This window comes from Coenobita brevimanus, chromosome 86, assembly GCF_032717465.1.
Source record: "Coenobita brevimanus isolate Jiangsu-jjx chromosome 86, ASM3271746v2, whole genome shotgun sequence".
NCBI classification, from domain to species: Eukaryota; Metazoa; Arthropoda; class Malacostraca; order Decapoda; family Coenobitidae; genus Coenobita; species Coenobita brevimanus.
In genome coordinates, this window is record NC_137039.1 from 32,834,256 (window position 1) to 32,851,147 (window position 16,892).

Below are 16,892 nucleotides of genomic sequence, written 5' to 3' on the forward strand. Positions count from 1 at the left end.
AACAACACCCCTCCTCCTCCTCCTCCACACACACACACACACACACACACACACACACACACACACACACACACACACACACACACACACACACACACACACACACACACACACACACACACACACACACACACACACACACACACACACACACAGCCTCCACCACAGCCGCCCAAAACCACCAGCCAAACAGCATCTTTGAGGAATTTCCACCAGACGTTCTTCCTAAAAAATAATAATAATAATAATAATAATAATAATAATAATAATAATAAACAAATAAAAACGCCCTTCCCAGAGAGACGCGAGTGCACCTAGGCTGTGTACAATATGGCCATTCGATTTCTTTGCTTCAGTATCAACGAAAATGAACTCACAAATAATTCACTACTCTCGCTCTCTCTCTCTCTCTCTCTCTCTGTCTCTCTCTCTCAATCAGCTAATCATTAAATCAATCTGTCTATCCATCAACCTGTCTGTCTGTCTGTCGGCTTTCAATCTTTATCTATCTGTCTATCTATCTGTCTGTCTGTCTGTTTTTCTGTCTATCAATGAATTTAGTCCTAAGCCCTTCAAAGCGCTCTCTATTAAGGCCGACTGATAATTATTTTTTTACGGTCACTAAAGATTAACCGGAGTGGGCGTGACAAAAAGGCATGAGAGAGAGAGAGAGAGAGAGAGAGAGAGAGAGAGAGAGAGTGAGAATTCGGTCTTCCCTAGGTGGATTACAGGGTTTAATTTCAGCCTGCAGTCCACAGGGTTCACGTTTCAGATGAACCTGGCGCCATTACAGCAACAGCAATTCTCGTGGGGTAAGGAGGTTCCCTAACACCTCTTCCTTAGCGATTTATTTTTGGATATGGCAGCTTTATATTCTTTTGTGCGTTATTTATGCAGAGTATAACGATATCAGAAGAATTTTTATAACAGAGTAGGACAGTCAGGCGTAACAAGCAAAATAAATCGCGAAGGAAATGGTGTTAGGGAATTTCTTTTTCCGAACAGAATATGGGTCTGTTATCCTTATCATTATTATCACAATTATTTTATTTATCTATTTCTTCTTTGTTTTCAGGTGTCCTACTCATCTATCCGTCCTCTTCCTCCTCCTCCTCCTCTTCCTCCTCTGGCTTCTTCTTTAGCGATCTAGGAGGAGGAGCAGAGGAGGAGGGAGGAAAAGCTGACTTCCTCCTCCCCAACGGAAAGGAGGAGGCGTGGGAGGAAGAGGAAGAAGGAGGAGGAAGGAATTACAAAGAGGTGGATCAAAGGAGAGAAGTGGAGGAGAAAACGGGGAGAAGGAACGACATGGAGGGGGAACTGAAGAAGAAAACGGGAAAGTCAACACTGTACATGCTTTGGAGAAGAGGAAGGAAGACAGAAGAGGAGGAGGAAGAAGACACCAGACCAGATAAGGAAGAACGAAGAAGCGAAGAAGTTGATAATACTGATAAAGGAGTAATAATGCAAAAACGAAGGAAGGAAGGAATGGAAAATTTTGATGAGGGAAAAAAGACGAACCCAAAACACGATCTCAAGAAACAAATGGAAATGAAAAAGCGAGAGATGAAGAGACACGATAAAAGAGGGAGGAGAAACACAGCGAGAGTAAATGGAGGAACGGGAGAGAGGAGAGGAGTAAGAGAGGAGAGAAGGGATGAGGTGGAAGAGGAGGAAAGAAGGCCTATGGAGAGAGAGGAAGAAGTGAGAAAAAGAGAGAAGGAAGAATTAGGGAGAACTGGAGGAAAGAGAGTGGAAAGTACGAGAGAAGAGGAGGAGGAAAAATCAGGGCTGAGAGAGGAGAGAGCTGGAGAGGAAGAAAAGAGGGGGAGAGGAGAGGAGGAAACAAAGAGGGAAGGTAAAGAGAAGGTAATAGAGAGAAGAGGAAAGGTGAAAACAGAGGAACGAGAGGAAAGAAGAGGAAGGAAAAAGAGAGGGGAGGAAGAGAGAGGCGGAGAGCAGGAAGAAGAGAGAAAAAGAAGGAAGACGAAAGCAGAGGGAGGGAAAGGCGAAGGGAAGGAGGCAGAAGAGCGAAGAGATGAAGACAGAAAGGAAGAGGAAGAGATAGGAGAAGAGAACAATGAAAAGGAAGAGAGGGGAAGAGAGAGAAAAGTGGAGGAAATGAGAGGAAGAGGAGCAGGAGGAAGGAAGAAAGTAGAGAGAAGAAAAAGCAACATGAAATCGGTAGAGAAAAAGCTAGGAGAAGAGAAAGAGGAGGAAAAGAGAGAAAAAAGAAGAGATGAGGAACGAAATGGCGGGAGAAATAGTGAAGTGAAGGCAAAAGAAGAAACGGGTAGAGGAGAGAAAAGAGGAGAAATGAAAATTGAGCCAAGAAGAGACGAGAAGACAGAAGAAATGAGAAAAAATAAACAGGGAAAGAAAGAGAGAAGAACAGGAAAGAGAGAAAAGGAAGGGAGAAAAGTGGAAGGAGAAGAAAATGAAAGAACAGGAGATGCGGAAAACAACAGATCTGAATTGATAGAGGAGGAAGAAAGAATAACATTAAAGACGGAAGATGGAACTGGAGGGACAGACGAGGAACGAGAGAAAAGAAGAGGAGGGACAGGAGGAGAGGAAGAGAGAAGAAGAGGAGAGAGAGGAGGAGGCAAGACGGAAGAAGACGAAAGAAGAAGAGACGAAACAGGAGAGGAAGAGAGAAGAGGAGGAGAGACAGAGAGAAAGGAAGAGAGAAGAAGAGGAGAGAGAGGAGGAGGAAAGGCAGACGAAGGCGAAAGAAGAAGAGAGACAGAAAGTGAAGGAGAGTCAGAGAGAAAGTGCGAGGCTGGGGAGTGGCGATGTGGTGGAGAACAGTGTATAGTGGAAGAGGACAAGTGCAACGGTGTGTTGGACTGTGATGACGGTGAAGATGAGGCTGTGGCGCTCTGTGGTGAGTACTGTGGTGGTGTGGTTGTGGTGGTGGTTGTGTGGTGTGGTGACTGTTGGTGTGGCTGTGGTGGTGGTTGTGGGTGGCTGTGGTGATGGTGGTTGTGGGGTGGTGGTGGTGATGGTTGTAGATATGGTTGTAGTAGTGTATGCGGTAGCGGTAGTGGATGTGGTAGAATTTGTGGTTGCTGTGGCAGTGGATGTAGTAGCAGTAGTTTTGAGTAGTTGCCGTGGTGGTTGTGGTCTGGTAGTGGAAATGGTCTTGGTCGATGTGGTAGTGTAAGGGATGGTTGTGGTAGTGGTGATTGCAGTAGTGCATGTCGGGGTTATGGTAGTGTTATTGTGGTAGTGGAGGGGGTGGTTGTGGTGTTTGTGGTACTGAAAGTGATGGTTGTGGTGAATAAGGCGATGGATAGAATGGTAGATGTGGTGGTTGTGGTAGTTTTGCTAGGTGTGGTATGTATGTGGTGGATGTGGTAGGGACTGTGCGTGTTGTGGAAGTGACTGTAGTTATTGTGGATTTATAAATGAAGCTAATGTGTAGGAAATTTGCTGTTGTGATGAGAGAGAGAGAGAGAGAGAGAGATTGTCATGCATTTCTGCCCTCTCTTTTCCTCTCCTCCCTTCTGTCTGTCTGTCTGTCTGTCTGTCTGTCTCTCTCTCTCTCTCTCTCTCTCTCTCTCTCTCTCTCTCTCTCTCTCTCTCTCTATTAGACTGATTGCAGACAGGTGACTGAAAAGCCCTTCAGGCTAGGGAACGATTGCTGTGTCTCATCTTGTGTGTGTGTGTGTGTGTGTGTGTGTGTGTGTGTGTGTGTGTAGATGGATAGATAGATAAGTAGATGGGTAGATAGATAGGCTGATAGACAGATGGACAGATTGATTGGAGGACGAATAGATGGATGGATAGATAGATAGATAAACTGATAGATACATAGACAGATGCGTAGATCAATAGATTGAAGGATTAACGGAAAGATGGAAGAATTGAGGGACAGATAGAGATTGATAGATAGGTTGATAGATAATTAGATAGTCATAAATTAATAGATGGATCGATGAATGGATGCGTGAATGGGTTGAGTGAATGATAGAGGAAAAGTTAGATAGACTGACATTAATGAATAAATAAATGAATCAGTATTTGCCGACCTTCCTACCTACCTGCCTACCTACCTACCTACCAACTTACTTTCCTTCCATCCTACCAACCTGCCTACCTACCTACCTACCTACTTACCTACCTGCCTGTATACGCGTACATACATCTCGGTACTGGCCTACCTACCCACATACTTAATTACCTACCTACCTGCATACCTACACACATACTTTCCTACCTGCATACTTACCTGTTTCTTTATCTACCTACCTACCAACTTACCAAGTAACCTGTTTATCTGCTTATATCTCTGCCTGCCTACCTACCTGCCTGCCTACCTACCTACCTACCTACCTACCTACCTGAGAGTGAGTGGCATTCCTTTCCCCCTCCCTTGTTAATTGATTCCACACCTTTGCCTCTTCCATCTCTTTCCTCCTGCTCCTCCTCCTCCTCCTCCTCCTCCCTTCATCTCCGGTCCTGTAACTCATCTCCTCCATCTTTCATCTGTCTGTCTGTCTGTCTGTCTGTCTCTCTCTCTCTCTCTCTCTCTCTCTCTCTCTCTCTCTCTCTCCTCTCCTCCTTCCCTCATTTATCTGGTTACCTTGTTATCATAATTTCTCCCTTCTTTACCACTGTCCTCTCCCCCTCATCATCATAACTCTCTTCCATTCCCTCATTACCTCTTTATCTTGCCTTGCCTTGCTCTCTCTCTCTCTCTCTCTCTCTCTCTCTCTCTCTCTCTCTCTCTCTCTCTCTCTTTCTTTAAAAATCTGTCATATTTGCTTGAGTTCGTGTTTCCTTGACCATAGAAATAAGCAAATAAATTAATAACTAAATTATCAGATATATGAAAAGAAATAGACCACAGAAACAGGCTATCAAATATATGTCCAGACCCAGATGCATAAAAAAATGAAAGAAAAATATACAGTTTTTTTATTTATCGCTGCTACTAAATTTCGAAGGAAAAAAGGTCACTACAACAGAAATAGAGAGAGAGAGAGAGAGAGAGAGAGAGAGAAGAGAATTTCTGTTACCTTAAGTGCAGTTAATATTTCCTTAGACAATGAGTAAATAGATAAATACAAATAAATAAAAAATAAAGGACAAAGTAAATAATAAAATACGAAAATAAGGAAAAAAATCAATGCCACAGAAACGGGCTCCCTAAATTGTGTCCAGAGTCAGATGAATAAAAAAATAGGGGAGTAAAGAAATTAACCCAGGCAATTCTGTGTATCTTTCCCAGTGTTCCTATTTCAGTGGCAATAAATTGCCCTCAGCGTCCCCGTCTGTCTTCATCTTTCTGACGATCCTGCTCTCCCGTCCATCTCCAAGGCTAACACTCGATCTTCCTCTTCTTCTCCTTTTTCATCATATTCTTCTTCTCAGTTATCTTGTTCATGTACCCTCCTCTTAGCTTTCACTTAGGCTTTCCTCTCTCTCTCTCTCTCTCTCTCTCTCTCTCTCTCTCTCTCTCTCTTTTAAACGATCCAGACAGCAAGAATATAATAAGTGACGTCCAGGGTCTGAAGAGGTTAATTAATTCAACTCAGGTAGATACTTTGACCCGTATTCGACATATTTTCACTTTTTTTCTCATTTTCGTATTTTGCAGGGTGTCTTCCCTTCGAGTACCAGTGCCAGAACGAGTGCATAGACATCCTTCAGAGGTGCGACGCGAGGCCGGACTGTCAAAACGGCGAAGACGAGGAGGGATGCGGTGAGTGGTGAATTCTGTCACACACACACACACACACACACACACACACACACACATTGACGAGTGACTACAATATTGGTTCATTAGTTTGACATGCTGACTGGTGTAGGCTTACTTCTTGCCTGAAATGATCGCCTGTGTGCATCGTTGTCATTATCAAAATGCTGTGTTGTGCTGGCGGGTAGTAATGACCTTGTAGTGAGTGTGTGAATTGTTGGTGTGTAGTGGGTCAGTTGGTGGGAAGCCTTGTGCCGCGGCGGGTGGAATTGTCGCTGTACACATTGCTTGATTTTATAAACAGATGAACAGACGCAGCAGACAGACAGGTAGACATTCATGTATTCATATTTATACACAGAGACACGGACAAGATTACCTGTATGCGGAAAAATAGACAAGTGGAATCTGAACATAATACACAAACAGATGGGTAGACAAATAATAAATAGATTAGTAGGTGGACGTTATGAATTGGTGAAAAAGGAGAGAGAGAGAGAGAGAGAGAGAGAGAGAGAGAGAGAGAGAGAGAGAGAGGATTAAATAGCCAAACAGACAAACGTACAGCCAGACCATGCAACTGTGAACATGGTAAAAAGTAACATAGGAAATGATTTTTGGTGAACCGGGCAGAGGGATGGGGGCCCTTTGTCTTCTTCACTCCATGCTGGATTTTAATTTACTCTGGGGAAGTAGTAAATAGGATACCACTCACTGCATGCGGCGTTGGGTATTGGATGGATTGATAGGTGTACAGATACGTAGATGGATGGATTGACGGATAGAGAGAGAGACTGAGAGATAGATTGATTGATAGATAGATTGATAGATTGACAGATGGACAGATAATTTTATATATATGTAAGGATGGAACTGATAGGTTGATATTATAATTACACAGATTAATAGGAAGATAGGCAGACAGACAGACAGACAGAAAAATAGATAACAAAAATGACAGACAGATTGATAGATAAATTAATGTAAATCATGTTTGGGTGATTATTTTGTTGATAGACAGTTAGAGCCACACAGGTAGATAATCAACAAGATAGATAAATAGATGTAGGTGGTAGACAACAGGTAGGCAGGGGAAGGTAGACGCGAGAGTAAGCAGGAGGATCTACAGAGGGTGGTAGGCAGAATGGGAGAGGCAGATGGGTCGGCAGGAGAGGAGGGTAGGCAGGAGGAGGGTGGGAGGGAAGAGAGAGTAAGCAGGAAGAGGATAGAAAGGAGCAGGGTAGGTAGGAGAGGAGGGTAAGCAGGCAGAGGGTAAGCAGGCAGAGGGTAAGCAGGAGAGGAGGGTAGACAAGAGGTAGGTAGAGAAAGGGTAGGCAGGAGAAGGGGAGGTAAGAAGAGGACGGTAGGTAGGAGTAGGGTAGGCAAGAAGAAGAAAGTACCGGTAAGAGGAGGAAGGAAGGAGGGGGAGGGAGGCTGGAGAAGAGGTTAGGCAGGAAGGGGGTAGGTAGGAGGGTAGGCAGAGGGGGATCAAGGGATAACGAGGCAGAGACAGCAAGTATGACCCGCCGAGTGTTGAACTAAGGGCTGCGACGTGTTAGGCAGGGTGTAAGGCAGGTATGTGAGACGGGTGTAAGGTAGAGGTGTGCGACAGGGGTGTGAGAAAGAGGTGTGAGGTAGGGGGTATGAGACAGGTGAGGCAGAGGTGTGAGGCAGAGGTGTGAGGCAGGGGTACACGTGAGACACTCAGCACGCAGCAGGAGTGGCATACTAATCGCCCCTGCCTCACTGACATCCTGAATTCCACCTTCATGTTTTGGACAAAGGACGCACCATCTTTACGACCTCCACTGGATAGTATGGTCGTTTTATTCATATGAGGGAACTGGGCCATCCTTCAAGCTGAAAATATTAAGTCGCGGTTGCATGGTGTTATGAGGCAGAAAAGTCTCCATGGTTACTAGTCAGATTCACGATGAGCTGAAATAGTTAGAGATCTTTGTTAAATATATATAAATCAACCATAGGCAGAAATATTGCTATATTCTGCCCACCTTAACTTGGCAGAGATTTTCGTCCTTCTCCAGTTTATTCCACGTAGCAGTGCAGCGGGGGGGGGGGGGGAAACGAGTCCATCTTTTCCCTAGCACTTCTTCGTGACTAGCATCGTAGCCTTGTGTCAATCTCTTTGGTATGGCACAGCGATGAAGATGGGGTGATGTAATTTTAAGCCAAGCAAAAGTGAACGTAGTATAGGTATGGAAAAATTTCTCTTTCTTAGAAGCAAACTTGGAAGGCGAGATGATGATTTTTTCACATTATTCTTGCTCCTCGTAGATTATTTTATTTATTTATTTACTGATGGGATAAATAGCCATCTTTAAACCCCCCCTTGCTAATTATTCTTGCTGTTCAGACGATTTTATTCACTCTCTCTCTCTCTCTAACAGTGCCACCGAGTGTTCACGTGAGAGAGAGAGAGAGAGAGAGAGAGAGAGAGAATCCGAGCAGCTGGGTACGATGAATTTCCCCATAATCCCTATTTTTGTCATATCGGCATGATTCGAATTTTTGGCCGCGTGATTCGTCTAATAACTCCGCGGTATTAAATGAATCTCGTCCTTGTGGAATCTGCGACTGAATATTCCAGATTTAAATATTCGGAGATATTATTATTATTATTATTATTATTATTATTACTACTACTACTACTACTACTACTACTACTACTACTACTACAAACCGTGCTCTAGATATGTACTAAACGACATGTAATGCATCTCAGTAGCGGATGTGTAGAATGTAATGGCCGCTACATATCATCATTCATTAAGCATGGTAATTGAGTGTAGCAGGCTCATTAGACAGATTAATAGATACAGCCACCTCGGATAGATTAATAGATACAGCCATCTCATTACCGTGATAGATAAGCACTTGCCATTTATTTAGTTGGGAGAGAGCGATAAGGGATGGTGATGGTGGTGATAGTGGTGGTGGTGATGATGGTGGTAGTGGTGGTGGTGATGGTGATGATAATGGTGGTAGAGATGATGGTGATGATGACTGGTGGTGGTGATGATGGTGATGATGACAGTGGTGGTGGTGGGGTGGTGATGATGGTGATGATGACAGTGGTGGTGGTGGGGTGGTGATGATGGTGATGATGATGATGATGATGATGATATACACACTTAAATTCCTCATTTTCTAGTGGGAGATATGGTTAAGATGATACTGATGATAGATAGGTAGGTAGATAGATGGGCAGATCGATCGATTGACTGATAGATAAATAGTCACAGTACTGAATGAACAGGCAAACACTCAACCCCCCTATGGTCAAGACAACTCTAGTATTCTATTCCTGTTAACACCAGACGAATTTATTCAGCTGAGAGTGAGTCATAGGAGCCTAATAGCTTAAACAAATCAGTAGATAATCTCAAATAACCCCTGTTGTAAAGCGGAATTTACCTGATCTGCGTAAAACAACTCATTTAGTAAAAGAGAGAGAGAGAAAAAAAAAAAAAAGAACCACCTACATTTTATTTTTATCTATTTTTATTACCCACATCATTCCCCCCCCCCCCCTTTTTTTTTTTCGACTATCGTTTTTCAGCGCCAAAGGTATTTTTAGATTTCATTAACGATAGCAAACGGAGGAAAAAACGATTGATATTTGATGCCCTGTCGTGGCGGGCCTTTGAACTATGAGGTGGGGGTCAGGCTTTGGTGGTTACTGCTGATGGAATTGTAGGTATTAAAACCGATGGCGCCATGGCGTTAAAGTTGATGTTTTGTCTCTCGCCTAATTTTCCTTAACGAGATTTCCGAGAGTTTTGATATATTTATTTATTTATTTTTATGCAGTAGGTTAATGATACGGCTGTCACGATGTTTTAACCAATCCATTAACGATAACGTATTGATATTCTCTTGTAGCTACCGGCAGACCATTCACTGTATTGAACTTAAGAAGAATTTCGATTAATAAAAGTATGGTCATGAAGACTACAGTGTATCATCCCCGTCCACTTCGAAAAGTCTGTCCTAAGTTGAATAAAATCGTCTGAAGGTAAAAAGTCTTAAAAAAAAAATATTGGTGTAAGAATATAGAGAATTGATGTTACGACATGGGATTACAATCGATGACTTATCTACTTAATTTTGTTTACAGCCAGACGATTAAACTTGCCGCAGTTGTGATTAACTCTTCTTGGTTAGCCCATAAACTTGCGCTGATAATTAACCTATTTTACGCTGGCCAACTCCAGATAATTATACTTCTCACTGTATGATTATAATGTCGGAGAGATAATCGATTTTACCTCCAGCCAGGCAACTTGTCTATTAAGCTCCGCCCCCTCACTCACCGGCCAGAGAGCAGGAGGCCATAGACTTTGGGTTAGGACTTCAAAGGGGCGGGGCTTCAGAGACAAGTTACATGACGACGGGTATAGTGTGGCAGATAAAATGAAATCCTTCAAATTCTCAGCCGTCCTTTGAGAGTTAAGATGGGTCTCAGTCGTGTGAAGTTGTTCTTTCTCAGCTAAGTATAATCGTCTATTGAAAGCCGGTGTTGATTATTCAGATTGTCCAGCCGTCTTGATGGGTTTAGAGATATAAATGCAGGAATGCGTAAAATGGACAAGTTAGATATAGAAACATGCGTCATTATCGTCAGTCTTATCATATCATCATCATCATCATCATCATCATCATCATCATCATCATCCCACTGTACATCGTCTGTTGTATAAAGAGTCGGTAAGATCTTAGAGACCAGAAAAGGAAAATAGACAGATACCAAAACCTTTCAATTGCAATGCACCATGAGATGATCCGCACCTCCATTCACTCTGCAATCAAGCCTCGGAACAGCTAATACTAATTCACGTAATCTGTATTAAATGCAATTCTAGTGTTAAAGTAGCCTGTCTCATTCACTGCGGGATAATTTCATGCAGGATACCGTTTTGAACCCCTTCCGTTCGATGATGTATTTTCGTTTATGCCTCGCCACCACCGGACGATTTTATCCAACGATTTATCCAGGTGTAGGCTAGTAGTGAAGGGCTTGATTTACTTATAAGGGCCTATCTAATTCCTCCACTTATAAAAGAATCCCGTGAGCTAAATAAGATCGTCTGAAAGTAGCAAGAATAAACTAGTATCTTTGCCGGTCTATCTGTCTGTCTGTCTATCTATCTATCTATCTATCTGTCTGTCTGTCTGTCCGTACGCCTCCGGATTAAATGGGTTAAGCTTTGTTTTAACTTGCGTAGTTTAGTTCGCGTATTACACTTACGATAAGTGTTTAATTGTGCGGTGAACATTTCGTTTCAGGGTGGACATCGAAAGCATCAATAACAAAAAAAAAATAAAAGATATAAATGAGTATTGTGCATAATAATTCGCTGACGAAGAGATGCTACAAATTCTCCTGCAGGCCAGCGAGAAGTAAGTAATCAACAGAGTGGAAAATTCGGGAAGATCATCCAAAGCACCAAATATCCTCACTCAGCAAAAAGGCAAGAGAGCGAAACATTAAATGAAACGCGATATTGGAGTAATTTTGAGAGGGCAGAGGTGAAAAGCCTAGCGGTATGTAACGGAGAGATAGTGGAAGAGAGGTTTTAACTGCTTCAAGCCGAGGACGCGTTTCTAATTCCCGTAGGATGAAACAGAAAAATGTGGATAGTTTCAGCCGTTTCACAAGAGGAAGTCACGTCTAAAGTCGCGTCCACACCAAATTCTTGCTGACGCGGACTGGAATTCTGCATCACTGTATTCCATAGAAGTTATTGCCAGCACCTTCCCGCGTCCAGTGGGGCCACATGTATGGGTTACGATAATGCAAACTGCCTCTCGGAAATGCCCGTGCCAGCAAGTATTTGGTGTGGACGAACATTAAAGCTACATAATTTCGTCTGTTTGAAAGTTATAGTGAAGGGGAATGGCGTCGTTGTACTGAAAGAGCTTTTAATACAGGGGAGAGAAAACGGATCTTGATTGTGAGCGCGGGAGTAGCAGTAACAACAAAGGGGGGACTTTAACGGCCTGGTGCCTCTGGTAAATGAGAAATTACATACGATTCAGCGATTTACTGTTGATGAGGGAAGGCGAGGGGAGCAAGAGTTATGTGGCGAGTGGGGAAGAGGGCGTGGGGAGGGGAAACTGGGAGAGGGAGAGAGTTATGTTGTGTGAGGGAGATTGTGGAGTGAGTAGGAAAGGGAGAAGTGTGGAGAGGGGAGAGTGGGAGAGAGTGAAGTGTGGAGAGACGTACGTGTGCCTGGAAAAGACCTTCTACAAATAAAGAGGGAGTGTTCTGCGTAGATAGATAAATAGATAGGTAGATAGATAAATAGACAGACATATAGATAAACAGATCCTCACACTCGCTGTCAACCCTATCCCCACAGAGACGTACGTGTGCCCAGAGAAGACCCACTACAAATGCCGGAGTGGGTTCTGCGTGCCGTCTCACTCCGTCTGTGATCATGTGGACGACTGTGGCGATGGATCCGACGAGCCGCCCTCCTGCAGTGAGTACCATCTGTCTGTTTACCGTCCTGTACAAAAAAAGAGAGAGAGACCACACACGACCATCTGGACTTGACATTAACCATCAGTTTTTGCTCAGCGTTTTATTTTACTTTTAATTATTATCCTTCATTTCCCCAACTCTCTCTCTCTCTCTCTCTCTCTCTCTCTCTCTCTCTCTCTCTCTCTCTCTCTTTCTTTCGAAGTTTCAGAGCCAATCAAACCCTGCTTTCCCTCAAGTTTCTGTGCCTCTCCCGACGTCTCTGTGTCTTAAAGCGTGCGTGTGTGTGTGTGTGTGTGTGTGTGTGTGTGTGTGTGTGTGTGTGTGTGTGTGTGTGTGTGTCTGTGAGATAGAGAGAGTTTCTGGAGTTTAAGTCTGCCTCTTCTGTCACTTCTCTCCACCCACACAAAGACCCGTGCGTCCTCCAAGTTCTTGTGTGTGTGTGTGTGTGTGTGTGTGTGTGTGTGTGTGTGTGAGAGAGAGAGAGAGAGAGAGAGAGAGAGAGAGCATCATTATTATTTGCCATAATTAGTCTCACATAAGATCAGGTAGTGTTTAGTGAGCTGGGGAGACTCAGAGGTTTAATATTTTTGATCATACAGTAGATTCAGAGGATATTTTTCTCTGCTTTGTTTGAGGCGGGAAGTAGTATTGTAGTTACTGAAGTCTATATATAACTCTTCCAGTCCAAAATTTCTCCCTTAAGCTGGTTAAAAATATCTAGTTGTTGCAAGATGAAACTAAAAAAAAAGTTATTGTAGTGAAGGGGAAAAAAAAGTAGTGGATTGTGTCTGTTATTTTGCACACACAAACACACACACACACACACACACACACACACACACACACACACACACACACACACACACACACACACACACACACACACACACACACACACAAAGCCTGTTTAAGGGATGTTTTGTTTGTTTTCTTTTCGCCTGTTTATTTCCTTCCTCCGCCGCCTCGTGTTTTTTTCCCCCTTCCTCATTATCCCCTCTTCCCTTCCTCCTGTCCTAGGGCTGTCTGTTTGCCTTTTTGCTTCACTGTTTGTCTGTTTGTATCTCTTTTTTGCCCGGTTGTCTCTGTTAGTGTCAGGTCTCTCTCTCTCTCTCTCTCTCTCTCTCTCTCTCTCTCTCTCTCTCTCTCTCTCTCTCTCTCTCTCTCTCTCTCTCTCTCTCAATACCCGGATACTTTATAGCCGAAACTGCCTACTTCTTTGAGGCCCAACTTTCTCAAGGGGACTGTGCTTGAGTTAATGCTCTCTCTTTCTCTCTCTCCCTGTCTCTCTTGATTCTGGTGCAGTGTGCAAGTTTCAGGAGAGGGGCGGTGCGTAGGATATTGCTTTCCTCCATTCTCTCTCTCTCTCTCTCTCTCTCTCTCTCTCTCTCTCTCTCTCTCTCTCTCTCTCTCTCTCTCTCTCTCTCTCACATCAACATCACCATCATAATTTTACCTTGTCTCCGTCCATTCTCGATCATTTATTTCATATGCCTTCCTTTCTGTCGTTCTTTCTTTTTCTGTCCTTCCTCCCTTTATTTCTTACCTCCTCTTTTCTGTGCCTCTTCCTAGTCTTCCTTCACGCTTCTGATTTCACTCCCTCCCCCCATTCTTGAGTTATTTATTTCACACCTTTCTTCTTTTCCTTCTATATTTCTCTTCTCCTCTTTCCTTTATTCTCCTTCATTCTTCCATTCTTTGTTTACCTCATTAACCTCCATCATGCCAACGTTCCTTCCTTGTTTCTCTCTTTCCTCCCTCCCTTTCAGCACCCCTCCCTTCCTATCTAACTTCCTCTCTACCTGCCCTCCTCCCCTCTTTCCTCTCTCCTTACAGAGCTTCCTCCATGCCTCCACTGGCCTCATCTTTCCTGCAGTACATTCCTTCTCCCGATCCTCCACTCACGTACCTCACATTCCTACGACCAGCGTCTCCACCATTTTCTTGCTTTTTCCTGCCTTCATTTCTCTTCATTTTCTTTTTTTTTTGGGGGGGGAGAGAATCTGGGAGAGGAAGGGACATTTTAGACATCCAGAAAATTGTGAGAGATTGGAAGGATGACGGATGGACTTTACAATTTGCCTCTACCATAGTCTCCAGCAATCAGTCTCAGATTATCCGACAGAGAAAGTGCCCGAAATGATGTGAGAATAATTGCCGAGTCAGAAGGAAGGAGGGGAACAGGAAGAACTACAGTAGATGGTGTGGAAGTGAATTACAATGGAAGGAACGTGTCGGGATTTAATTTGAGGAGAGAGGGCAGTAATTTTGAGGGGGGTATGGACAGTCAGAAATATACAGTATTCGTGTGTGGCTGGCAAGGAGGGTACCCAACAAACTTTCCTCAAAACTAGGACACGCAGTAGTCTATTTATAATCCAGGGCTTGTTCTCGGTTCTAACTGATGGACGAATTAGGGTAAAGAAGACTGTCCAAAGGTCTTGAGGTCAACTTGGGAATTGAACCCGATCTCTCTTAGTTCTCTCTAGCCCTGATTCTTATAAACCATGGCTAAAGACATCAAGACGCCTTCAGATTTAAGGTCTGATTTTGACATTACTATATTCATGAAACCCCTTGAACCCCTTCGCGTGACTATGTTATTCGGTTACAAAAGGACCCCTCTGCCTGAGCGGGGTAGAAACATCGCCATTAACCTCCCAGCTGTAATAAAAACTTTGTGACTTTGCAATCTGTGTGCCTTTACTTACCAGACGTTCTCTTTGGCTCACAAGGACCTCCTAAAGTTTCATGGGTAACTGCTGAACTGTGCTGATTCCTGCTGCAGTTACCGACCCGGGACCACGAGTTGCACGACCTCACGCGTCATTTAGGCCACCCCGTCCCGCCCCGCACACCTGTAATTAGGCTTTCTTATTACCTGGCCTGTCTAGGTAATGGCACTGTGGAGGAGGTGAATGACGGGCAGTGAGGTGGGAGTGGTCGTTCGCTGTACTTGTCGTTTTTTTTGTTTTTTACATGACATTGATGTTGCAACTTGTGTGCTGGTCTGTGATGTCGTGTCGTTGCTGTTTGTCTGTGCATCCGTTCCTTCTTCTGTGTCAAATCCGTGGTTCCATTCCTCCACCTTTTTATTTTCTGTTGCCCTGTTCCTCCTCCTGTTTACTATTTATTTTATATGTCAGTCTGTGTCTCTTTCTTTTAGGTTATTGGTTGTGTGGCTTTGTCTATACTGTTTGTGGTCATGCATCTGTCTGTTTACTGTCTTTGACCCCATTCCTCGGTTTGTTCACTATTTCTGTCCAATTCTCTCTCTCTCTCTCTCTCTCTCTCTCTCTCTCTCTCTCTCTTTTTTCGTAGAAAGGAGCAAAAGGCTGAAAACATGCTAAATGTTTCCCAAAGAAAGTAAAGAAAAAAAGAAATTTTTATTTTGGAATGGTTGGGAACATTGAATATATGAGACAGAAGACCATGGCGATGGCGAAATACAGGAGGTCTGTTTTTAGAGTTACGATATGTAAATGTAGGACTGTGTGTCTGCCACGGCGCCTGGTTGCCTTCACTGGTCCTTTGTTTGTCGTCTCTGTCTCTCTGTCTATTCACTGTCTGTGGTACACCCTTCTTGTTTTCCTGTCTGTTCCTCGTTCTATCCATCTCCTGCTGCCCGTGATCCGCCCCCTCTCTGTTCGCCGTCAGTTTCTGTTCCTCTCCAAGTGGTCCTGCCCTTTTCCATTTTACTATTTTTTTTTTTTTTTTACCTGTTCCTGTCTGTCTGCGTACTGTCTATGATTCCGTCCCTCTTATTTACTGTCAGTGTCCCTCTCCCTACATTACCGTTATTGTCAGTGGTCCTAGGTTACTGTCAGTGATCTTGTCCGTCCATTTGGTTACTGTCTGTAGTTGTTTCCCGCTGTCTTTTACCGTCGATGGTCCTGTCTGCCTGGTCAGTGTCTGTGGTCCTGTCACTGTCTTTTTCATATCCGTTGCTCTTTCCCACTTCTAGATAGCCTGTATATGGTTCATTGATCCTTTCTTTCTCTGATTATCGTCTGTATTCCTGTCGCTTCAGTTCGATAAATGCTTGTGCTCCTTCCTCTCTTCCTGTTTAATGTCTGTCTACCTGTTTAATGTCTGCGTGCCTGTTCCTGTTGTATCGTGTGTGTTCCTTTCTCTGCCTGGTTAATGTGCTCCTGTTTTTGTCTAGTAAGTTGGTGGTTCTTTCTCTCTTCCTGTTTACTGTTTGTAATGCCTTCCCTCTATCCGTTTACTGTCTGTGGCGCTCTCCTTATTTTATCATCAGTGTTTTTGTCTCTCTTCCTTTGTCTAATTTTTGTCTGTGTGTTTGTGTTTATCTCTGTGTTTGTCTCTGGTCCTGTCTGTATATCTGTGTACTGTTTTTGGTGTTGTTGTGTTTCTGTGTTTATCTGTATGTCTGTTTACTGTTTGTGGTCCTTTCTCTGCCTGTTGTTGTCTAAGTCACTGTTTCTGTTTTACTGTTTGTCTCCTTGTCTATTTGGGTAGTATACCTTCTATGTCTCTCTCCAGCTGTGTTTCTCCCAGTCTCGCTAATTATAAACTTGGGTTCCCTATTTTTCTGTCGACAAGTTAGACCTCGTAGTTTTTTTCTTTGCAATAACACAGTAACTCCTCCCCGCCGCTCTACCCGAGTATTAGGCCTGACTTGGAAGCTTTGACGTGGTTGCAGTTTATTATTATTATTAT

General features: G+C 43.5%; 1 protein-coding gene across 1 annotated transcript in view; it reads left to right on the forward strand.

Moving 5' to 3' along the window:
• LOC145410655 (G-protein coupled receptor GRL101-like) overlaps positions 1-16,892 on the forward strand; it is a 121,714-nt gene that overhangs the window by 17,742 nt on the left and 87,080 nt on the right. Inside the window, exons 2-4 of the mRNA XM_080280769.1 lie at positions 2,809-2,884; positions 5,603-5,707; positions 12,088-12,210. Coding sequence (XP_080136895.1) covers positions 2,809-2,884; positions 5,603-5,707; positions 12,088-12,210 — 304 coding nt within the window. The remainder of the gene's footprint in view (positions 1-2,808; positions 2,885-5,602; positions 5,708-12,087; positions 12,211-16,892) is intronic.